Source organism: Lagenorhynchus albirostris, chromosome 4, assembly GCF_949774975.1.
Source record: "Lagenorhynchus albirostris chromosome 4, mLagAlb1.1, whole genome shotgun sequence".
In the NCBI taxonomy this organism is placed as follows: Eukaryota; Metazoa; Chordata; class Mammalia; order Artiodactyla; family Delphinidae; genus Lagenorhynchus; species Lagenorhynchus albirostris.
In genome coordinates this window covers 144259022-144282964 of record NC_083098.1, presented here as the reverse complement: position 1 = coordinate 144282964, position 23943 = coordinate 144259022, and the positions used below count along the sequence as shown (strand labels likewise).

The window sequence follows — 23943 nt, the reverse complement described above, 5'->3', positions numbered from 1 at the left end:
GGTCTAGCCCCACTCTGCCACCCGCGGCTTTGGACTCTGTTCAAACCACTCGACTTCCCAGGGCCTCAGTTTTCTCATCTGTAAACTAAGGCCACGGGGCTCTGAGATGCCTTACGACACCCACAGCCCTGCGTGAACTCAGCGGCTCCTGACTTCTTTGGGTTGAGATTTTGGCAGCACAGGGACGGAGAGACTCAAATCACAGCCAAATCACGGAAGCGTGGGTCCCCTCGGCTCCAGGCCAGGATGACCACACCAGACACGGCCCACTTCCCTGACCGCCTTCTGTCCGTGTCACCATCTGAGAGGGTCGCCTCCAGCCTGCCTGGGCTGTCCTGCGGTCCACGTCCAGGGCGCCAAGACCTCGGGTGTCCCAGGACACGCCCGCCCCTGCCCGGGGTGGCACTGGCTGCCCCCTGCACTTCACCCCACGTCCAGCCACCGCCGCTAGGCCCCAGTGGACCTACGGTGAGCACTGACCAAAAGACAGCACAGGTGGCCCGCACAGGAGCATCCAGGCCACCGTGAGATGCGGTTGAGTGCCACACACCAGGAGTCTCCTCTGCTCTGAGCTACGTGGACGCAGGCATGGCCCCTGGCAGAGCCGACAGGCCTGCGGCTTCACCGCTCAGCGCACCATAAAAAGCAGAAGTGTGGGGCTGTCTCGGCCTTGACCACGTGGAAATCACGCAGCCCATAACTGACCCCTCTGGGAGTGCAGGGCATTGGGGGAGGGAGTGGGGTGTCATCGGCGGCCATGGGTATTCTCCCAACGTGGGAGGATGACCCTCCAATGACAAAGCCGGGAGAGACGTGACGCTGCTGCTGGACCCCCAACTCACGACAACGCCCTCTGCAGGGTCCTACCCAAAACTACGCTCTCGGTCTAGTGCGCGTGGGTCCAGGGTTGGGGCCCTGGCCTTACAATCAGCATATCAGCCCTCTGGCCGAGGTGACGGGTCGGGGTGGGCATGTGACCCATGCCGGCCAGTGGGTCTCTGTTCTGGGCTTCCACTGGGAAGGACTGGTGGACGGCAGCATTCTCCAGCCTCAGGTTCTCAGGGAGCCGTGACCCAGGTGGGCTGTCGGAGAAGGAGGCCAACACACAGGGAAGCTGAGCCCAGGGACAGGGACAGAGGCTGAGGGACACAGGCTGAGAGACTGCACCTGGGGCCCCTGGAGCCAGCCACACCTGAGGGCAGAACCCTGGACTTTCTGGACCTGTGAGCCTACGAGTCCACTTTTTCACTTAGGCTAGTTGGAGTCGGGTTTCTGTGACTTGTGACCAAGAATCTTGCTTAACACACCCCGTTCTGTGCACAGCCTTACAGAAGCCATGGGAATGGCAGGAAATAAGAACACACACCACACCCTCCTGTAACCTTAGACCGAACCAGGAAGACCTGACCAATCGGCCCAAACACACCAGGTGGGGACACAGGATGTGACCAGTACTGCCGACTAGAGGCTGGGGGAGAGGAAGACCCCAGAGGGCCGAGTGACAGGAGCCAGATCTCACTCCTGGGCCCCCTGCACTCTGTGCTTTCTCTTCCTTCCACAAGAATTCCTCTCCCCACTGGGGGGACGGGAACTCCACCAGGGCAGCCATGGAGATTCAGGGCACTAAAGGAGATGTAACCACACATATTGCTGGGAACGTTCTTGAAAGAATTAGACAGAAACAGACACCAGATAACGTTCATTATATACTTGCACTGCTATAGACAATGGACATTACATTTTCCTCCAGGTGAAGCAAGAATAAAAGGGATTAAGGATTAGCTGACAGAGTCTTCGCCCCTCGCCCAGGCCCCCTCCACCTCGTCACACCCACCTCCCTCCTAACGATCTGGGGACGTGTATGCACTTGGTCGATGATCCACGTCTTCTAAAAGGTACCGTGACATACAAAGTAACCTATCTACAAAACAGAAACAGACCCACAGACATAGACAACAGACCTGTGGTTGCCAAGGCTGGGCGGCGGGGGGGGGGGACTGGGAGTTTGGGGGTGATAGATGCAAACAATTACATTTAAAATGGATAAACAACAAGGTCCTGCTGTAGCGCACAGGGAGCTATACTGAATATCCTGTGATAAACCATAAAGGAAAAGAATATAAAAAAGAATGTCTCTATGTGTATAACTGAGTCACTCTGCTGTACAGCAGAAAGTAACACAGCATTGGAAATCAACTAGATTTCAATTAAAAATTTATTTTTAATTAAAAAAAACAAAGAGGGCTTTCACTAGTTAGAATTTCTGTTGTCTCTTTGTTAAAATTCTGAGAACTTTATTTGATTTCTTTGATATAGCATAGATGAAAAACAAACAAAAATAAAAGGCACCGTGACAAATGTTAGGTAAGTGACCGTCCCAGTGTCACCGCCTGGCTCCTCCCAGGGACCCTCCCTTCTGGGTTCTCCTTCCCCCACCCCACCCCAAATTCCCAAACTCACCAAGATTCAACAACGGGCCCAGCCTTTGCCCTGCTGTTCCCACTACCTGGATGCCCTCCTTCCTCCCACCCTCCTTTCCCGGCCACCACCTCTGGGAAGCCTTCCCAGATTTCTCCAGGAAGGGAAGTTCAGGGGGAAGTTTTGTTCCCTGCAGTAGGATGAAGACTCAAAGTCAGAATTTATTGACTTCAAGAAAAAAATGCAGACACATGAAATTTCTTGCAGTGAGTTTGTGGCCCCGACTCAGCCCTGCTGTAAACTTTCAGGCGTTCTGAGGAGCAGAGGGAGCTCCTGGAAGAGCCCTGTGGGCACCAAGGTGCTGGCAGCTGGCAGGCCACCACCACCTCCCCCAAAATGCCTCTCTCGTAGGCTCAGGAACGGCCGATGCCACTCAGCAGGTGGGAGATCCTTGTACCCCCTTCCTGGAATAAGAGGGGTGCCAGGCTCGGTGGGGTCTTGACTGGGAGAGGACAGGCGGCCCTGAGCACCACAGCCACCATCCCAGGCACCCCCAGGTCCAGAGAGGACGTCGGACAGAGAGAGGGAGGGAGAAAGCGCCAAGGACAAGGGCAGCCTGGCTGCTTTCCCTGAGCGCTCCCCACTGCAGCCCTGCACAGCACCGCCCAGGTCACCCTCCAGACCTCCTGGAAATGCCACCCCCTCCTTGGGACCCCTCCCTGACCACTAGCTCAATCGGGCCCTTGCTTCCCCTACCCCAGTTAGAGACCCCCATCACCTGTGCCTTCCCCCACAGCATCCCTCCCACCTGCCCCTGCCCTTGTGTCCCCAGGTCATCAGGTCATTGTCTGCCCCTCTCCCCAGGCAGGGACCATGCTTCATCCTGGCCATGTCACCCCTTCCACCTGGCAGAGGGTCTGGCCCATAACTCAGAATCGATGAACGAATCAACCACTGCAAAAGCCTCTCTGAAACGCTCTGGGGCAAATGCAAACTCAGGCCAAGCCCCCATGGGCATCAACGAAAGCTCTGGATTCGCTGGTGAGTGGGGTCATCTGGAGCTCGGCCCTCCTCCATCACGCTGAAAACAAGCTGAAGATGGCATCGGGGTGAGTTAAGAGGGAAACACCAGACTAGAAACGCTGACCTGTGAGTTTGGGATCACGTGCACGTCAGGCCAGCCGCCACAGTTAGGGAGCTCTGCCCGCCCCGTACCCAAACGTGCAACCCATCGGGGACCGAGCCTACCCACAGCAGCCCAGCAGAGGGGCACGTGCCGGCACCTCCAGCCGGCCTCACCGCCGGCGGGCCACCTTCCAGCGGAGGAGGTCCAAGGGCTTCCTACCGAGCAGGGGCATCTGGCCCGACGGTCCGCACAGGCCCCCCACCCCCAGACGTCCCACCCACCCCAGGACGGGCCAGCCAAGCCCAGAAGGATGAGGTGGCCTGGAGGGGCCGAGCAGAAGCTGGCCGCCCAGCATGGAGCCGAGCCCTAGCACGCACCGGCCTTCAGTCCACAGGCCCGAGTGGGCCTCGTCACCCCTTTTAGGATGAGAAAGACAAAGGTCCATGGGATTAGGAGCTGGCCGGGCCACACGTGGCCAAGAGGCGACAGAGCAGAGTGGACACCCCAGTGGAGGGCGGTGGGCGTGAAGAGGGCCTGAGTGTGGTCGGGGGCAGGTGGGTGAGGCAGACAGGACCACCCTCCGGGCTCTGCCCGTCCCAAGCCAGGGCAGGGGAGCCAGGCAGCTCGCAGACCCAGCCAGCGTCTCGGAGCTCCTTCCCGGGCTCACGAGACCCAGACCGGGGCACGGCCGCAGGCTCACCCAAGAGACTAGAGAAGATTCATCCCCACAGAGGACCCCAGGGACCCTGAGGGAGACAGAGCACGGCAATCCCGGCCCGCGGGTCCTGCTCGGCCCCAACTGAGGCAGAGAGGGGCAGAGCCACAGCCTCTCATCCTTATAAAAGGCTGCGTGGGCCCTGCTCGCGGGCTGTGGGGCTCAGGGGATAACGCTGCACGGGCTCTGCACTGGGCACGGGACAGGCAGGGCTGGGGCCCCATCACGTGACAGGAGCCTCAGCCAGAGCCCCGCCCCCGGTCCCCTCCCACCAAGCCCCTGCCCTGGCGATAATTCCCCATCACTCCAGTGGACAGCGTCGCTTGGATATGCTCCAGAAAACAGGACTCCCAGGAGCCCTGGAGAACTGAGGGCAATCCGCTTCCTTCCCCCATGTGCCATGTGGATGGCCCCCAGCCCCACCCTTCTCCCAGGTCAGAGGTCAAGGTGGCCAGCACCAAAGTCGGCCAAGTCTCCACATCCCAGAAGAGCGAGGTGCCAGGTCAGGCAGGGCAGGGCAAGGCCACCTCAGCACCCAGGGTCCGCCTGCTTGCTCCTCTGTGCCAGGGAAGGCACATGTGACTGCAGGGCCGGCTCCCTCCCTGGGGCAGGGGAAGCTGCGGGATCTAGGGGAAGCGGGTCCCAAAGGGCCCTTCCCTCCAGACCCCGCCCGTAAGGCCATGGGTTTCGGGTTTCCCCTTGGCTGCCTGCCGGGCCTCTGCTCCGTGAGATGGAAAGAAAGTCTGACTTGACCTTAGGAGGTGAGCATTTCAGGTGATAATTCGTATCAGGAAACTTGCAAAAAAAAAAAACAGACGTCAACGAGAAATCCTCCCTCTAAAAGTGGGCTCCTGGAGCCCACGCTGCTGGGCTTGGCTGTGCTTTAGCAAACTACTCAGGAAATGGGACGAAAATGGAGCCACGCCACCCCCCGCACGTCAGCGGGGCCCTGGCCAGATGCTGGGGTGAGCTCCGAGCCCACACATCCCTCAGCCCCCCAGGGAGTAAGGGGAGGGTGCGAGCACGCAGCCACAGCCTCCGAAGGTGGCACCTTCTCAAGCGTTAAAAAGGTAACGTGCTGGGACTTCCCTGGTGGTCCGGGGGCTCCCAATGCAAGGGGCCTGGGTTCGATCCCTGCTCAGGAAACTAGATCCCCCACGCCACAACTAAAGATCCCACACGTGGCAACGAAGATCCCACGTGCCGCAGCTAAGACCCGGCTCAGCCAAATAATAAATAATTTGTTTAAAGGTAACTTGCTGATGTGACTTTAAAGAAAAGACACGGGCAAACACAGAACGAAGGTGACGAGGACCAAAACCATTTTCGGGGGCTCCCCCACCCCAGGGCTGATATCAGGACCTAGTTATCCCCGTAAGGCTGGCCCAGAGGAAACGCTCAATGCAGGTCTGATGGACGGATGAATGAACGAGGGACCAAGCGGGTGACACTTAGAAAGACACCCATCAGAAAGCCGACCTTCCCAGCTTCCCCCAGGTGGCCCTCCAGAAAAGCACCTCCGTGTTTAAACCCACCCAGGGTTGCTTATCTGCTGCAAAGCGGAGCCAACCATCTCCTGGGTGCTGTGTTACGTTTTATGTGAATGAAATGAGGCTGGGAGCAGAGAAGCAATTTAAAAGCGCCAGCTTCATTTGGGGACTGATGCTCCCTCCCCACTGAGCACCCTGGCTCCTGGCTGAGCCACCCCAGCCGAAGGGCAGAGGCCCGGCCAGGGGGAGGCACAGGGCGCCGTGGCCTGGCTGCACGGCCACTGCTGCCAGTCGAAGCTTCTGGGCAGAAAGCTTTGGGCAAGAAGCAGTCTCTCCATCTCCCCCAAAGGGCTCTTCCCTACGGGGAAGGCTCAGGATCCTCACTGAACACAGGTGGGGACAAATGAGTGCTTTACAGAGCTTCAGAGGTCACATGGGGAGCAGGCAACTGAACAGGGAGGCCAGCTCTGTCACCCACCGGCCACGGGGTCCTTCCCAGATCCTCAGCAGAGAAGGAGGTGGGCCGGGCCTCTGAGCTCATAGCCCTTCAGGACCAATGAGCCCCTCCTATCCTACTCATCTGGTCAGTTGCCAGTGTTTACTGAGCATCTGCTAAGCACCTAGCACTGGGAGACAGCAGAGAACAGACAGACCAAAGCTCCGCCCTCGCGGGGTCCACACCCTTAGGGGCCTGGGGGAGATAGGACACTGGGAGCAGGCACTGGGGTGGGGGGTGGCGGAGAAGAGAATCATCCCCACGGGGTCCGTCTGTCCCCTCTCTTTCCCAAGAGCCACGTCCTACCTGGCTTCTTCACTTCTATTCACTTCATTTCTTCACTACTCACCTGTGATTCCCCGCCAGCTCTGCTGGGACCACAGAATCCAGGGGCCCATGAACTTGGGTGGAGAAACAAGAACTGGGTTTATTTTCATCAACTCCGACTGAAATTGGGCGTTTCCTTCATCATAAAGCAACAAGTCACAATGTTGTCATTAGTACCTGGGACTTTGTCACCAACAGAAATCACAGGTGTTTTCCCGGGCACGCTCACAGCTGTTGCCGACCCCGAAATATCGTTTACGTCCATCACAACTTCAGAACTGTGGTACTTATCACACTTGCTGCTAACTCTTGTTGATGTGTTACTAAAGAAATCAGCTTTAATATTCTGGTAACTTTATTGCCATAGCATTTATTTTTTAATAATCATCCTTTAATCCTATCTATTCTATGTTATGCTGGTTATAAAAACTACATTCTGAGAAACTTCATGGGCTTCTCCAGACTTGGGGTGGGGAGAGTCTATGGCACAGAAGGAGCTGAGAACCTCTGTGTCAGGATGGGCGGGGGGGGGTCCTTGGAGCCGGGAAGCCCCTCCGCGTGTGTCCCGGGGCAGCCCGTGGTGTGACACCCAGCAAGGCACCCAGCAGCCGCCTCAAACGACTGAGACAGAACGGCTGCAGGAATTAAATAAAATCCCCGAAGCCCCTGCACGGTCAAGTGATCAATCAGCACATAAACCTGGATGGGGTTAAGCAGTATCGATGGGAATAAACTGAAAAAAACGTAAGATTTTTTACTGAGCGCTTCATTTTTACGAGTGAAAATTGAATTATTTAACTGGTCAATGAGCTAGTCAATAGGGAAAAGGGCCTAAACGCAGGGAGGAAGTGAAGTGCACGTGAACTTGAAATACAAACGGCAGGAGCTCCGGACCACGCCCCCCTGGACCATTTCCTACCCCCCGCAGGCCCCCCACCGCCAGACCAGTCAGCCTATTTCTGACTTTCCAACGTTGACAGATCTGGATGTCCTGGGCTCCAAGCAACAGCCAGCCCCTCCCCTTGGGTCACACATAGCAGAATGGGGGGTTATCAGAAGAAACCAGAAACAGCACCACTCCCACCCACTGTACTGTCTCCCTGCTGTGTCCTTTCCAGGTATGGGATGGCCCTTAGTGCTGTGAATATTTCTCCCCCAAAACCACAGGGTGACAGATTTCTTTGGGGATTGCAACCACGCAACAAATTAGCAAGTGGGCAAAAACTCAAAGCAGACACAAGAACGATGTCTGCTGTAGTTAAGACCTCAGGCTCAATCCAAAAACTAACACAGAATTCTGCAATCCCACTTCTGAGTATACAGCCAGAAGAAGAGAAAGCAGGGGTTTGAACAGACATTTGTACCCCAATGTCCACAGCAGCGTTGCTCACTCTAGCCCAGAGATGGGAGCAGCCCAAGGGTCCACGGATGAATGAACAAGAAAACAAATGTGGTCCATCCACACAGTGAAATATGATTCAGCTTCAAAAAGGAAGGAAATTCTGACACAGGCTACAACTTGGATGAACGTCGAGGACATCATGCCCAGTGACGTAAGCCCGTCACATAAGGATAAACACTGTGTCACTCCACTTATATAAGGTCCCTAGAAAAAACAGCCAAATTCACAAACGGAAGTAGAATGGTGGTTTGCAGGGAAAGGGGGAGACAGGAGGCGATGGGGGGCTAGTGTTTAACGGGGACAGAGTTTCCATCTGGGAAGATGAAAAAGTTCTGGAGGTGGATGGTGGTGACGGTTGCATAACAATGTGAATGTACTTCATGCCACTCAACTGTATACTTAAATTGGTTAAGAGGGTAAATTTTATCTGTATTTTATCACCATTAAAAAATAACAATAAAGAAAAAAGAGTAGAAATATTTCTTGCACTAAAAAAATAGCACTCAGGGACTTCCCTGGTGGCACAGTGGTTGAGAATCCGCCTGCCAACACAGGGGACACGGGTTCGAGCCCTGGTCCGGGAAGATCCTACATGTCGCAGAGCAACTAAGCCCGCGCGCTGTTACTACTGAGCCTGCGCTCTAGAGCCCGCGAGCCACAACTACTGAGCCCGCGTGCCACAACTACTGAAGCCCGCGTGCCTAGGGCCCGTGCTCCGCAACAAGAGAAGCCACCGCAATGAGAAGGCCGCACACCACAACGAAGAGTCGCTCCCACTCGCCACAACTAAAGAAAAGCCCACACGCAGCAACGAAGACCCAACGCAGCCAAAAACAAATAAATAAATAAATTTATTTTTAAAAAAATAGCACTCAGGCTCAAGAGTGAAGAAGGAAATCGCATCTCAGACCCTTTTTAGCTGTGTGACTTTGGGCCAGTCCCCTGGATGCTGTGAACCTTTCTTTTCTCGTCTGTAAAATGAATATAATAATCGTATCTATTTTTTTAGGACTGTCTCCAGGACTAAATGAGTTAATGCCTGTGATGTGCTCGGCACAGCCATGGACACATAAAAGGGGACTGTGATTATTGACTTCATTATTACTAATCAGAAGCAATATGTAAATAATGAGAAATTGTTATTATAAGATAAAATTACCTCCGAAGGAGAAGCACGGAGGCGATCCTAAATGCCATCTCTGCAGCTAAGGCCTGGAAGATGGTATCTCTACCTCTGACGCCTCAGAATTATGCGCAGCACAGAAAACTCATAAAGAGCCCTTTCTGAATTAAAAGTGATCTGAAGAGAAGCAGCCACACTCGGCCTGGCTCTTTTCTTACTTTAATTTGAACTTAATTTATCTCTGAGCATCAGGAAACGGCGTCATGCAAGAGATGTGCCCTGTCGGAGTCAAGGCGAGCTCAACATTGCGGGAAATGATCTGCTTTTGCAAGAAAATCACGAAGGAAGGAGGGTGCTGTTATTTTAAGATCTTCGAGCTGGTGTGAGAAGAAACTAATTAAATGATTGTAATTTTCTGTGCAAATGCAGCAACTTGACTACTGCAGAGATGCAAAATAAGAAGGAACTTTTCCACCTCAAAAGAACAGCGGAGTCTTAATTTTTTCTTCTTTCCGGTTCTCCAGTGACAGCTCACATTCAAGTACTCCTATTAAACGTTTAAAACAACAAACAGAGCTTATGCGGGACAAAGATGATGTGCACACTGTGTGCTCTGGGAAGTGTCCTGGAATCACGGGGCTGGAGTAGAAATGGTTTTGTTGCTGCCCTCAGTGGGCTGTCAGTCGCCAGCTCACAGCGCAACTGGGAACAGGTTGCGAGAGTCTGTGCTCTGCAACCCACCGGAGGGACGGCTGCACCGTGGGAACCCGCGTGGGGCAGAAGCGGGGCCTTCGCCATCCCCACCATCCACTGGACAGAACCGGAAGGGCCACGGGTGCATGTTTCCATGGCGGTTCTATGCCCAGCATCCAAGCTCACGCCCCGAATGAGGCTTTCAAAGGGCTCCCACAGGCAAGAGCAGGCTGGGGACAGACCCACACGCATGCTTCACCCTCCAGATACTGGGATGGAGACCTTGTCGTGACCACGATGAGAGCCAGAGTTCCCCTGCTCCCTGAGCTTCCACACCTGGGCACACGCTGGCCAGGAACAGGGCTGCAGTAACAGCTGGCTTCACGGGTCATCACATCCCTCCGTGCTCCATAAAGCACCCATGCAAACTCGGGAATTAGGAGCGCGAGGGCGAAACGGGCTATTGGTAAGAATCTATAAATAACTCACTCTTCGGATGCTAAAAAAAAAAAAAAGAAAAGTGAGGAAGCTCCCAAACAGAAGGCAGTTTACAAGCTCGCCCTCCGGGTCTTCCTGAAATGGAAACGCTCAGGGATGCTCAGCGTGTCGCCAGCGCATGTTCTCATGGCTCCAGCTCTGCACTCCCACGGTGTCATCCTCGGGGGCTTAGCCTGCCTCTGACAAATTATAATAAAGTAACATGTTAAAACAACAGGAGCTCCAAAGAAGGCCTAATGCAAGCACTGGGCTGCCTTCTAATCTGAAGGGGCGTGCAGAAGAATCAAGTTAATTTATGACCTCTTTAAAACACTCTCAGGAACCCTCATGCAACCACAAATTAAATAGCCACTTCATTAAAGTAAACGTAGATCTGTGCAATGTGTTTGGGAACGTTATTAACAGGGCTGTTTTGATGCCTTTGAGCCAAAAGCTTCTTGATTGACGGACCTGTTCTTTCTCTGCCTGGTGCTCCGGGGTCTTCAGGACCCCGGGCCTCTCCCTCAGCCTGCACAGTCTCACCATCGCAACATCCTCCTCAGCCCAGGTGACACTGACTCTACCCACCCTTCAGAGCTGCTGGATCATCACCTCCTCCAGGAAGTCCTCCCTGACCTCCCCAGCACAGATCCTTAAAGCACCAGAATTCTGTAATGAACTCCTGTCCAGTCCCAATGTCCTGCCAGGACAGGGGCCATGAGTGATTTTGCTTGTCACTGTACCCCGGCACCTAACAGACCCTCTTAGAAAGCAGCTGCTCTGAAGGCTACTATGAGGTCTCTTCTCACCTGGGGCTCTCAAACTTTGTGTGATCTCTCCAGGCACAGACAGAATGCAGAAGACCCTAGGTGGTCCCAGGCACAGGGCAAGCGTACCCCCAAGTACAACACTGCTGCCTTGCATGCCAGGACTTCCCCAGGCTCTGCCCACCAAGCATACGTGTCCACTGAGCGACACCCATCCCACAACACAGGCTGCCCTCGCTCTCTCATCACTCTTGGTCCAGCCGCCAGGCCCAGGGTCCCCGACAGGCGGCACAGCTGGCTTCCTGACAACAAATGTGACAGGCACTCAGTGCTGGTCACAGCATCCCGTGACCTCTGTCTGCCTCTGTCCGTCTCTGGGTGGCCACTGGCCGCCCTTGGTGAAGCTGCCACGACAGAGAAGTGCTTCATCTGGGGGCAGAGGCCCACAGCCACGCACTGAGCAGTCACAACTCAGCCACCCATGAACCGGACCGCTCTGTCCAAGGGAGTCCCCACCCCAAAACGCCGGGAGGCCCGCACTGTGCTGGTCTGGAATCCCGAAATTTCTCACGGAAAGTTCGGCAGACTTGGAGCCACCAAGCCCGCCCACAAGAGCGGAGCGGAGCCGTCACCACGAAACCACAGCCGTCAGACTCAAGGCTACAAATCAGCTTTGTCGCTGGATTCATTCAAGAACCCGAAGGGCTTTCCACGAAGGCCTTCATGGTCCCTGGACGCTGGAGCCTGGCCGTGAGCCGTGAGGCCTCCGTGGGGGGTTGGGGAGCCACGTCCCGTCCATCCTCACCTGAACCCTCTCTCAGACCTGCTCTTCCCTCCCTCGGCCCCCTCCAGGGCCCTGGGCCAGGCCTCACCATCACAGCAGCCTCCTCCTCGAGTCTCTGTACAGGTCTCACCTCCACGGCCCCTCACCAAGCCCACCCTGCGCACTGCCCCCGGGTCACTGGCTGAAACTCAGCCCAGCCCTGCTATCACTCCCTGAGCACCTGCTGCAGGCCAGACCCTGTCCGAGCACTTTACGTGGATTACCCTACTGAACCTGCACCACAGACAGACCTATGAGCCTTCACTTCCCCCAAATCTAAGACACTGAGGCCCAGAGAGGTCAGTCCATCCACCCCAAATCTCAGAGCCAGAGAGGAGCAGGGCCGGGTACAAGCCCAAGAAGGCTGAAGCTCAAGCACCAGTAACCCCCCCCCCCGCACTGCCACGCTAGGCTGTTCAGCCTCATATTTGGGACCCATTAGGAGTGGACTTCAACCAGTTTCTTCCAAACTTCTTTCCTCTGATTCCTCTCCACGCACAATGCATTCACTGTCTCCGTGTATGACACAGACATACCTTCAGATTCCCACCTCCCAGACCTTGCTCAAGCAGTTCCTCACCCAGAATGTTCCTCTCCATCTCCCATATACTCCCCCTACTCGTCCCATAAGTCCACCCTGATGCCACCTCTTCCATGCAGTCTTCCCTGATTTCCCCACTGGGGAAGATGGTGCTCACCCCTCGTATCCCAACTGTTCACATCTATCCCTTTTTTCCCCACAGGACTACTCTGAGCTCCCCTGCGTTAAGCTCAGGGGATGCAAAAGTAATTGAGGCCCCTCCCCTGCTGTTACAAGCTGAACTGTGCCCCCCTCACTGCCCCCCACAAATCACATATTTAAGTCCTAACCCCCAGGACCTCAGGATGTGACTATACTTGGAGATATGGTCTTTAAAGAGGGGATTAGGGTAAAATGAGGCCACTGGAGTGGGCCCTGATTCAATATGGTTGGTGTCCTTATAAGAAGAGATTAGGACACAAACACAAAGAGAAGACAGCCATCTATAGGCCAAAGAGAGAGGCCTCAGGAGGAACCAACCCTACTGATCCCTTGATCTTGGACATCCAGCCTCTGAAATGGAGAATGCATTCTGCTGTTAAAGCCGTCCAGTCTGTGGCACTTTGCTGTGGAGGCTAATACACCTGCCCTCAAGGAACCTGACATCTGACAGCTGTGTTAGGTGTGACCCATTTCACACCTTCAGAAGCTCCATGCTTCTGACTTGGAGCTCTGGCTCTCTGGGTATAAAATATGCACAGATAGCAGGTTCCTGAAGATCCCTGAGCAGAGAGCATGAATAGTCAGGGCAGAATTACCTCTGCATACAGCTCCCCTCGACATCCTCAACCCTGCAGGACAGCACAGAGCAGATGTGGAGCGGGGGTGGGGGACATGCCGATCTGCTGACCACCAGCGACAAAACTGAACCAACTGGGCCTGGCTGCAGGAAGCTCACATTCTAGTCCACTGACGCATCAAAACTGAAGTTCCAGTGCCGTGAGGGAAAGCGTACAGGTGAGCTGTACTTAAGTATAACGAGCACGCGATTTCCCAGAAATGGTAAAATTGGGACAGGGCACGGCACCGTCCCATTGGGGCAGCATGAAGCCCTGACCTCGGAGGCAGGGACCTGCATTGCCATGCTTGTCTCCAGATCACACCTCTGCCTCTGAGGCAGCTCGGGAGATCCAGAACCTGGAGCCTCCGTGCATGACCCGTTCTGGATCCATCGAAGGTAACACCAGTTGGTTTCAATGAAACACTCATTTCACACCTAACAATTCATTTCTACAGCTAAACGGCAGACAGAAAGGCAGTGTTCGAACTTCCAAGCTAGTCCCCTTCTGTATCTCCATGGGAGCGGGAAGACACCGAGCCTTTGGAAGGAAAACGCACATATGTTCTCAGTGCTACAGCGACGGGGCCTGTCCCGGAATGAGCTCGAATCCTGCCGTTCCTTTCTGCAGATGCTCTAGAATACCATTTTAAACAGTCTATCCCTCTCCACGTGCTTTTTTTAACTTTGTAAAACACCTGACATGGTAAAGCGAACACCATCTCTGCTCTTGGAGAGCACATCTGCAGAGCGTAGCTCCTTGGGTTCGGATACCTGTGCAAATCAGATGACATAAAATTTTTAAAAGACTCTGCTCAGCAAATCAGCCTCAAGTTAGTTTCTTTTCCGTTTTAGCTTTCGAAGATGGGGCTTTCAAGCGGAGGTGAACCACGTGCAGAATCCTGGCTAAAATCCTTAGCCCTGCGGCTGCCAGAGGGACCAAAGCGCATTTCTCAGACACTTCACGTGCGGAGAAAACAATGCAACGCATGCGCGCGGAGTGCTGAGAAAATAATGGTTTGAAAAAAGGGTTTTCCTTGGCTCTCGGTTACAGCTTTCACTCCTCTTGAGTTCTTCCCAGGCAAGTGAAACCCTTAAAGCATCACCTGCTCCCCAAGTCAAAGGATGATGCGCTTATCCAGCGAGAACTCCCGTCTCCCCGACTTCCCAAGTCTGAGAATGGGTGAGGGGGGGGCGGGGCTGGCAAGAGAAGTGGGAGGTGCTTGAGCCAAACGCCGGGTCAGCATCTCCAGAACCACAGCCGGTAAGAGTGATGAGTACTCGGGCTTCGCCTCCCGTCTGCTGAGTGCCAGGCCACGCCCTGCTCTCCACAGCCACCCCTGCCCCCCATTTCCCAGCGGCCAGGGGAGAGCTGCCTCTCTCAAAGCTCCTCCCCGGATCTGGACTTCCCACCGCCCACTAAAGAGAAGTCAGCACCTCCCCACATTCCCACTCCCCACTCCCAAGCCCCCCCTCCAGGCAATCAGCTGCCAGCAGCCAGGAGACAGTCACAAGGAGTCACTCAGCTCAGCCACTGTCCCCAAGCAGCAAAGCCAGGTGGGCTCCTCTGCCAGGCCCCGCCCCCAGGGCCCCGCCCCACTGGCCCAGACTCCTCCTCAGTCTCTCCAGGGGAGCTCTGCTCTCAGGACGGGGGTGGGCGGGCGGGCTGGGTGTCAGTGAGCCCTGAAGGTGCTGGTCCCACCTGGGAGGCTGCTCTCCACCCCTCTGGGTCTCCCTAACTTCTCTCACCCCTACCGCCCCCCACCACGAAGCTGAAAAGAGTGAGCTTCTGGAAGAACAACCTGGGGGGAGGGGGCTTGGTTTGGATGTTCCGGCTCCACTGGTCTGTTAATGCTTACTGGTTCCTTTGAGTTACTGGTGTCCGGGTTACCTTGCAGGCCCTGAGTTACAGCTTACGGTACATAGGACACGATTTGTTCCCGAGTATTGGGAAGGAAGGAAGAAGGGCGGGATCCAGCTGCACGTCTGGAGGCGCCCCTCTCTCCAGATGTACGTGGGGACGTTCCCCCAAGGGCTCTTCGAGGGAGGGGCGCCTGCTCCCCTCCCTAAAGCACCGCCCCTCCCCCCCTGCTGGCCGGCGGAGCGCAGGGGGTCAGCGCCGACCCGCCCCTCCCCCCAGGGCTTCCAGTCTGACTGAAGACGGCTGAGGTGACCAAGGACCAGAGACCCGGCACATGCGTGAGAAGCTGGCTGGGGAGGGGGTCCGGCAGGGCGCCGCGCTCTGGACCAATCAGGCCCATCCAGTGCCGCCCCTGCCCCAAGAAGCGCATCCACCCGCCCCTCCCTTCTCCCCGCAGAGTTCCCCAGCCAGCGGGGCTAGACAGAGGAGGTGGGTAACAGTGCCGCCCAGCCCAGGCTACACCCCTGCGGTGACTAGAGAAGCACCTGCCTCCCCGCCCCTCCACTCCCAATGGATGCAGGGGCCCTGGCCCAGCGCGGCTTCCCCAGAACTTTGGGAAGCCTTGGTCAAGGAGAAGGGTCGGGGCTCAGCCACTGGACAGTGAGTGGACATTTATGGAAAGGAGTGACGAGGGGCTCCCATCTCTTCTCCCCATAACCTCGCGCGCACACACAGCTGCCACCTCCCTCCACCACTCCCTCTCCCAAAACTAGAGATGATCCACGTGGGGCTGCCGACAGGTGACCCCAAGATAGATGACCACGGGTTATCTGCTCCGGCGGGAATAGAGCGGGGTGGGAGGGAAACGACGCTGTGGCACCCCCCCCCGGGGAAGAATATGAGGGTATCCCCATGCCCGGGACACACCACCAAAAAGGAAGAGGCGGGATCCAAGAGGGGGCAGGACCCACAGAGCTGGTGGAAGGAGGCGCCGGAGGACCTTAACAGAAGTGTGTTTGCAGAGCAAGGGGTGTCCAACTTCCAGCTGGAGCGAGGCCGAAGTAGCGGCCAAGGTGGGGGAGGGCAGGGAGTGCAAGGAGCTGGCCTCCGCTCCCAGCCCCGCGGGTAAGCAGATCCCGGCGCATCCAGGTGCGTCAGCGGCGGGTCCTCAAGGCAGCCGCGGGTCGCCCTACGGGAACGCGGGGAGAGCGGCGGCCCCAGAATCGAGGGTCCCAGAATCGGACGCCGGGCTGACCGGGGAAGTCCTAGAGCCCGTGGAGGTGCCACGAGCGGGGTCCCGGGTAGACCAGGGTGGAGCGGGTCCTGGAACCAAAAATCCCAAAGCAACGCTGGGTGGACCGGGTGGAGTCTGAAGGCGATAAAGGCGCAACACCGAGTCGTGAATGATCTTAAAGGGCCTGGGGGCGCCCCAAGGTGGCCGGGGTCCCGAAACCTCTGGAGACACCCACCCCCCAACCTGCGATCTGGAGGCCAGTGGGGCCGCCCCTGAGGTGGCTCAGGGTCCCGGAAATCAGCGGAAATGCCCCCCGAGGTGAGGCAGGGCGCTCACGTATCTGGTCCCCAAGTAACCAGTGGCCAGGGGCCAGCAGGGGCGCCGCCGAGGTGACTCTCGTCCCCAAGTCTCCGAGAATGCCCGGGGTGACCGCGGGGCCGTCCGGAAGTGGGGGCTCCGAGGTGTCCGGGGCAGGGCCCGGGGGGACGCGCGGAGGTCACTTACGCTGCTGTTCTCGCCCGTCCAGTGCACCATCGCCTGGTTGTGCGTCGCGTCCCCCTTGAGCACGAACGACGTGCTGATGAGTGAGACCTGCGCTTGCGAAGCCGCTCCGGCCACCGGAGCCGCCCGTGCCCAGCGCCCCTGGCCCGCGGCGGGGGCGCCGTCCTCGCCGGGACCCGGAGCCTGACCGGGACCCGGGGCGCCGGGTTCCGCGCCACGCGCCTGCCGGTCCTCGCCGCCGCCGGGCAGCGCGCGCCCTGCAGGCGGGCTTGGCGGCGCCCGGGTCAGCCGGGCGCGGGGACCCAGGCGCCAGGACTCGGGGGAGCGCCCCGCCGCCCCGCAGGCGGCCAGCAGCAGTAGCAGCAGCAGCAGGAGCGGCCGCGAGCGCGGCGAGCGCGGCGGCGGCGGCGCCCGGGGGCTAGGGGCTCGGGCGGCGGGGCCGGGGCCCTTCGGGGCGCGCGGGGGTCCCCGGTGCGCCATGGTCGCCGAGGGGCGGCGGCGGGGCCGGCGGCGGGGCGGCGCGGGCAAGGGAGACCGCGGCCGGGAGAGCGGAGAGCGCTGGGGAGCGCGAGCGAGAGCTCAGAGAAAGGAGCCGTAGAGGGGAGGGAGCCGGCGGGAGGAGGGGACTCGCCGCTCCGCCGCCGCCACCCGCGCAGCCGAGGGCGCACCGCCACCTGCCGGCCGGCTCCGTGCCCGCCCGTGCGAGCGCCAGCCGCTCAGGAACCAGGGGCCGGAGGTCCTAGAGCAGGCCGCCACCCTCCAGGGCCACAGGCCACAGACCCCTCTCCTCCCTTCCTTGCTCCTTCCTTACTCCTTCCCTCCTCTCCCGCCCTCTTGCCTTCCTTCCGCCCTTTCTTCTTGCATTTACTGACCACTTACTCTTGGCCAGCAGAGTTCCAGGCAGTGGGGACACAGGGGTAAACACAGCCAGGTGCCTGTTCCCACTGCTGAGAGTCTAATGTGGGAGAAAGACCACACCTAAGTGGACACGTTCACGGACAAAATCACCCCAGAGAACCAGAATGAAGCCAGACCGTAAGTCGGGAGGTGGTCTCCGGAAGGAGCCTCTGAAGGAGTAACAGTGGAGACAGGACCTAGCTCCTTGAGGGTGAGGAGGAGACCTTCTAGGCAGCCGGAGGGCCCTGCGAAGACGCTAAGGCAGCTTCCAGATGACCTACAGGTGCAGCCACTCCTGTGGCTTAGGCTTCAGGACTTGCAGACAGTGGCTTTATGTCCCAACCCCGGGGGCCACCAAGGGGGCAGTCCCTGAACATAAGGACAGACGCCTGGGCGAGGAGAGGGTGTGGGACAAGGTCCCATTCAGAGCCTGGCAGCCACGGTGCAGAGCTGGGGAAACAGAGGCTCAGCGCACCAAGTCCCCACCCAAGGTCATGAACCTACTTTAGGTAGATTTCAATGTAACTTCATTGAGCACCCACCATGTGCTCCGCACTGGCCTCAGGGAAAAGACACAGGAGCACGAGATTCTCCGAGGCAAGGCCAGGGTCAGAGTAGCTGTGCATCCTCAGCCAGGGGCCACCCCGCCTCCTCCTTCCCCAGTGGCCCCCACATTAAATAAAAATCCTCAGGCTGTTGTGAAGCTGAAACTAACATACCATTGTAAAGCAATTATACTCCAATAAAGATGTTAAAAAAAAAAAATCCTCAGGCTCAGGCTTCCCTGGTGGCGCAGTGGTTAAGAATCCGCCTGCCAATGCAGGGGACATGCATTCGAGCCCTGGTCCAAGAAGATCCCACATGCCGCGGAGCAACTAAGCCCGTGCGCCACAACTACTGAGCCTGCGCTCTAGAGCCCGCGAGCCACAACTACTGAGCTCACGTGCTACAACTACTGAAGCCCGTGCACCTAGAGCCCGTGCTCCGCAGCAAGAGAAGCCACCGCAATGAGAAGCCCGCACAAGGCAACAAAGAGTAGCCCCCGCTCGCCACAGCTAGAGAAAGCCCGCGCGCAGCAACGAAGACCCAGTGCAGCCAAAAATAAATAAATTAAATAAATAAATTTTTTTAAAAAATCCTCAGGTTCAGCATCCCCGTCACACTCACCTCCCAGTTGGGTCTCTTTGCTTCAGAGAGAGAGAGAGAGAGAGAGAGCAGAGTGAGAGAGCCTAACGGGGCCAAGGAGCAAAGGCTCGAACGTTTGGGAAAGACAGACAGTGGGGCTTCCCGCTGGCCCCCAAAGAGCTGAAGCACCCAGCACCCTGTCTTCTGCTTGCTCACCCAGGCTCACCCGGAATTCATAGCCAATAACAGACTGGGCTCGCCCTCTGCCCAGTGCTGGGGTGGGGGGTGGGGCTTGGCTGGATACCTATGAAGTCTCCTACCTTGGAATGTGCCCTCACCCCCTCCGTGGTGTAAATTCCCAATCTGTCAGAGTCTACGTCTCCAGCTCAGGCCCAGGGTCGGGAGCCAGCAGCTGTGGGAACATCTGGTCTAGCACGGGGAGCAGAGAAGAACAGAACAGGGTCAGCGCAGCGCTGACGGGAGGGGAGACAAAACCAAGTGGCAGGCGGGCCCTAAAATGACGCCTACGAGCAAAGCAACACTGCAGACAGTGGCTGGTGGGAAGGTGCTCGCTGCACGGCGGTCAGAAGAGCTGGGTCTGTCCCGCCTTAGACACAAATTCACCAAGAGGCTCCCTGATGCTCGCTCAGTCTCCATGTCCCTGGCTGGGAAGGGAAGGGGGCTACACAGTCTCTAAGGGCTCTTCCAGTTGTTTGTTCGTTTTGTTTTGTCTTGTTTTTAAATAAAGGAAGGCCTCCAAGTACTGTCCTCAAGAAAACTTGACAGTGACACATGATCGAGCACCTACTGTGTGCTGGGCACTTTCCTAGGGACTGGCTGCGTCCTGGAAAAGAAGATGGGGGCCTCTGCTCCTGGGCTGGGTGATGTTGCAGGTTATATTTAACTCTCACCATCAGGCTGTCCCCATCTTACAGACACGGAAACAGACTCAGAGTGATGACTGCCCAAGGTCACCTGGCCAGAGTCAGGGGCCAGACTCCAGGCACGTTTTCTGGCCCCAAGGGGGCGCTCTTTCCACCCCACCCCGGTCACTTGCCATCTGTGCGTGTTACCCCTCCAAGGCGTGGAGAGCTCAGCCAGGCAGGGAGGTAATGTGAACACACATCACCCCCAGGCTCAGACCGAGGCCACGTCATTAGGGATTTGGTTAATGTCCCAACAAACCGGGGAGAGGGTCCAGGTCTGGAATGCAGAGGCCATGATGCCTCACCAGTGCTCCCTCCAGAACAACTGGCTGCCTCTGCCCTAATAAGGCCACAAGGCATTCGGAAGAGCAGGACTGATTCATCCCGTTTCTGAATCCAAATCCGGAGACGCTGTGATTCCCCGGATCTCTCAGCTCACAAACATCACTGGACCCCCAGGAACACAGTGATGAGGGAGACAGACAAGTTCCCTGTGCTGGGGAGGAGCGTCCGTCCTCATGCAGCTAGACAGATCCGGGGGAAAACCTAGACAGTGCTGCATACCCAGGAGAAAATAAGGCAGGTGTGCGATGGCAACGAGGAGGTGCTGGGGGCCAGGTGACTTGGAGCTGAGAGGCCCGGCACGAGCCTGGCGGGAAGAGCCATCCCAGCAGAGGGGGAGCACGTGAGCCCCAGCCCGGCCCAGAGCAACTGGGTATTCGGAGGAGGAACTGCCGGGCTTCACTTGTATCCACAGACCGCTGCAAAGCCTCTGGAGGGTCTCAGGCAGGAGAGTGAGACCAGCAGCGTTCTTACAGCATCACTCTGGCCGCCAGGAGGACAGGTGCAGGAAGGCACTGAGGACACGACTGTGCAGGACAAGAGAGAAGTCGTGGCAGCTGGGCACAGGGCAGTGGGCAGCGACGGAGGAGGGGAGAGTGGAGGGGAGCCCGCTTCTGGGTGCCTCCCTCACCCCAGTCTCACGCCCCCTACCCCCGCACTCACCCTCCTTAGTGACTCACATCAGGGACTCAGGAGAAAGGTGCAGGCAAGTGTAGAAAGCAAAGGAGAGCTTCGATCAGGCATCCTGTCCGACACCCCCGGCGCAGTGGGGTCTCCGGAGGCCACAGAGGCAGTGTCTGCGGTGCCCACCGAGGTGGCCGACAGCTCAGCAGGTGTCTGGGCATGAACACATGGAGGCAGGCCACGTGCAGGAGCCGGGGTTCAGCGCCTGGCATCAGGGTGCATGCGTGAGATAAATATTAAACCCCCTCCAGATCTGTAACACCTGATTCTTCACAACAGCAAGATCCTAAGACGGGGAAACCAGCCCCAGTCATCCTCCCTCTTCGCCTCCATGCAGGGCACTGGGCTCCAGATGGAGTCAGGCCTGGTCCTGCTCCTGGAGAGCTCACAGTCTGATGGGGGAGGCACACGGCTGAACAGTGAAGTCAGGGAAGCAGGCGATCCCAGGGAGGTGTCTGGGGGCCTAAAGGAAGGGGGAGCCGCCATCTGGCCTTCTGCTCTTCCACTCATCCCTCCAGGTAACAGTAACAATAACAACCGAGACTGCCACTCGAGCGCCTCCTCTGGGCCAGGCACTGTTCCTGATGGAAGAACCCAGCGCACCTCTGACTCCCCTAGAGGGTAAGTACTGTTTTCCCCAATTTAAAGGTGGGGAAGGTGAAAGCACACAGGGGGCAGTAATTTACCCAAAGGATTCAAAGGCCCACGTCCTCATGTACCAACTGGGTGTCCTGAGCGTGGCCCAACTTCACCTCTCTGTTCCATAAACTGCTTCACCTGTGAAATGGGGCCAGCACGGCCCTGACTCGGTGGCTCTCAATGTGTCATCCCTGGACCCGCAGCATCTGCGTTAATGGGTTGATTTCTGGGCCCACCCCAGACCTACTGAACCAGAAACTCCGGGCTGCGGCCCCGATCTGTGTCCAACACGCCCTCTAGGTGGTCCTGACGCACCCAGTGGCTCTGGGCCCAGGCTGCACAATTGGCATCACTTGGAGGACTTCAGAAAAATACCGACGCCCAAGCCCCACCCCTGACCGCGCCATCTCTGTGGGGCACCTCTAAGCTCCCAGGTGATGCCAATGTCAGCCAGCCGCGAGCCCCTGGCCTGCAGCACAGCTTTTTATAAGGATTCGTGAGAGGACAGATGCCGAGTGCCTGGCGTACGGCTGGACCACAGTAAATGGTGCCTTTCCTGACAGGTACGTGGGGGTCCCTGCAACCCCAGGCCAAATCTTTTAGTTTCAAGACCCAGCCTTGCTTCCCGGTTCCAGGACAATGCTCTCATCCAGAAAGCAGAAGAAATACTTCGTCACTCCAGCATTTTTTGTTTTGTTTTGTTTTGTTTTTTTTGCAGTACGCGGGCCTCTCACTGTTGTGGCCTCTCCCGTTGCGGAGCACAGGCTCCGGACGCGCAGGCTCAGCGGCCATGGCTCTCGGGCCCAGCCGCTCCACGGCATGTGGGATCCTCCCGGACCGGGGCATGAACCCGCGTCCCCTGCATCGGCAGGCGGACTCTCAACCACTGCGCCACCAGGGAAGCCCACTCCAACTTTTAATCAGACTGCTTGCTCATTAAAAGTCTCAAGCTTTTTTAAATGATCAAAGGTCTCTAGTGATAATATTTTAATTTCTCTTTATAATCGTGACGAAGCTCAGCAGACGCGGCTCCCCGAGCAGGCCCGTCTCAGAGACAGTCAAGGAATCACGAGCGATACTCACCAGGGACGCTGGGGGACCCGGCAGGAGGGAGGCTGAGGGAACAGGCTTTCGGGGTGCTGGTGGGGTGCTGGTGGGGTGCTGGGGTCCACAGAGGGGAGCCCCGGCCACTCCCTCAGCTGCCCAGCTCGGCCTCCAGCAATGCTGAGAAGCTCTCTGCCTGCTCCGGGGCAGGAGGGCAGCGGTAACTTGCAGACAAGTGTCCTGATGACTGTCAGGGAACAGCAAGGGTTCGAGGTACCAGCTTTGCGGAGAAGGATCAACCAATGCTACAGCCTCATCACCAGGCTGGCCAGGGAGAAGGCAGTGGGGACAGCTGGTCGGGACACTAACTTGGACCAGGACAAAAGTCTGCTCCCGCAACAGCAGGGAAACGCGTCCAGACGGAGGAGGAAGACGAGGCCCCACAGCGAGACAGACAGTGCGCAGGCTGCCCCGAGCCAAAGAGGGCGGGGAGACAGGGAGGAAACGGCGGCAGCTCCTTGGGTGGTGCCGCGTAGGGGTGCATTATAGGCAGTGGTGAGGGTGGTTGCTTTTTGGTGGTGGCAGGGATTTCCATCCCCGGAGCACCAGCACTGTGGGCCACCAAAGCCCTGACGTGTGAGAGGCTAGCCAGGTAGTAGGCCCGAACCGGACAGAGAGCAGATGACAAGTGGCCCTTTCCCGGCCATCAGGGCTCTCTTTAATCACGGACACCGCACAGTTAGCGCCTGCAAACAGCTTGGTTCATTTCTTCCGCTCATCAAATGTTTACTGAGCACCTACTGTGTGCCTGGCATGAGTCTAGGCCCCAGGGAGAGAACAGGAAATGAACCAGACCAAATCCCTGGAGGCATAAACAGGAACTGGTGGTGAGACCGGGAAGAGTGGTCCTGGCAGAGGGACCAGCGTGTGGCACGAGCTGGAAGAAGACAGCATGGGGTCCTTAGAGGAACCAGCGGGTGAAGAGCTCCAGGGCAGCTGAGTGCAGGGCAGGGCGGGCAGGGCCAGTGAGAGCGGAGGCTCCACGGTTCCTCAAGCGTCCACCACAGTGTCAGGGGACCAGGCGATGACCAGAACCAGTGCCCAGCCTCAGGAAGGTCAGCGCCAGCAATGGGGACAAGGACGTCAAAGACACTGCAGCAGAGACGTAGATACCTCCCCAGCACGGGGCACCAGCCCTGCTCCAGGCCTTTGCAGGGCTGCCTTGCTCCCCGCCCCGTAGCTGGGGGGGGGGGGGTCCATCACCGTCTCCTTTTCACACAGGAGGAAACTGTGGCACAGCATAACCAAGCAGAGGGGCTCGCCCAAGTTTACGTCAGCAGCACGAGGGTGGCAGTGGGCCATGAACCCACGCTTCCGCATGTGCCAACGAGCTCTGGGGCGTGGGGTGGGCCCGGGGTGCCCCACCTCTCCCCATGCCGGGCTCCTCTGCCTCAGCTTTCACATCTGTAACCCTC

At 57.5% G+C, this 23943-nt stretch overlaps 1 protein-coding gene across 1 annotated transcript in view; it reads right to left on the bottom strand.

Moving 5' to 3' along the window:
- Positions 1 to 17291, bottom strand: part of SORCS2 (sortilin related VPS10 domain containing receptor 2) — a 477363-nt gene extending 460072 nt beyond the window's left edge. The window contains exon 1 of the mRNA XM_060147451.1: positions 16815 to 17291. Coding sequence (XP_060003434.1) covers positions 16815 to 17291 — 477 coding nt within the window. The remainder of the gene's footprint in view (positions 1 to 16814) is intronic.
- Between the last annotated feature and the right edge of the window lie 6652 nt (positions 17292 to 23943).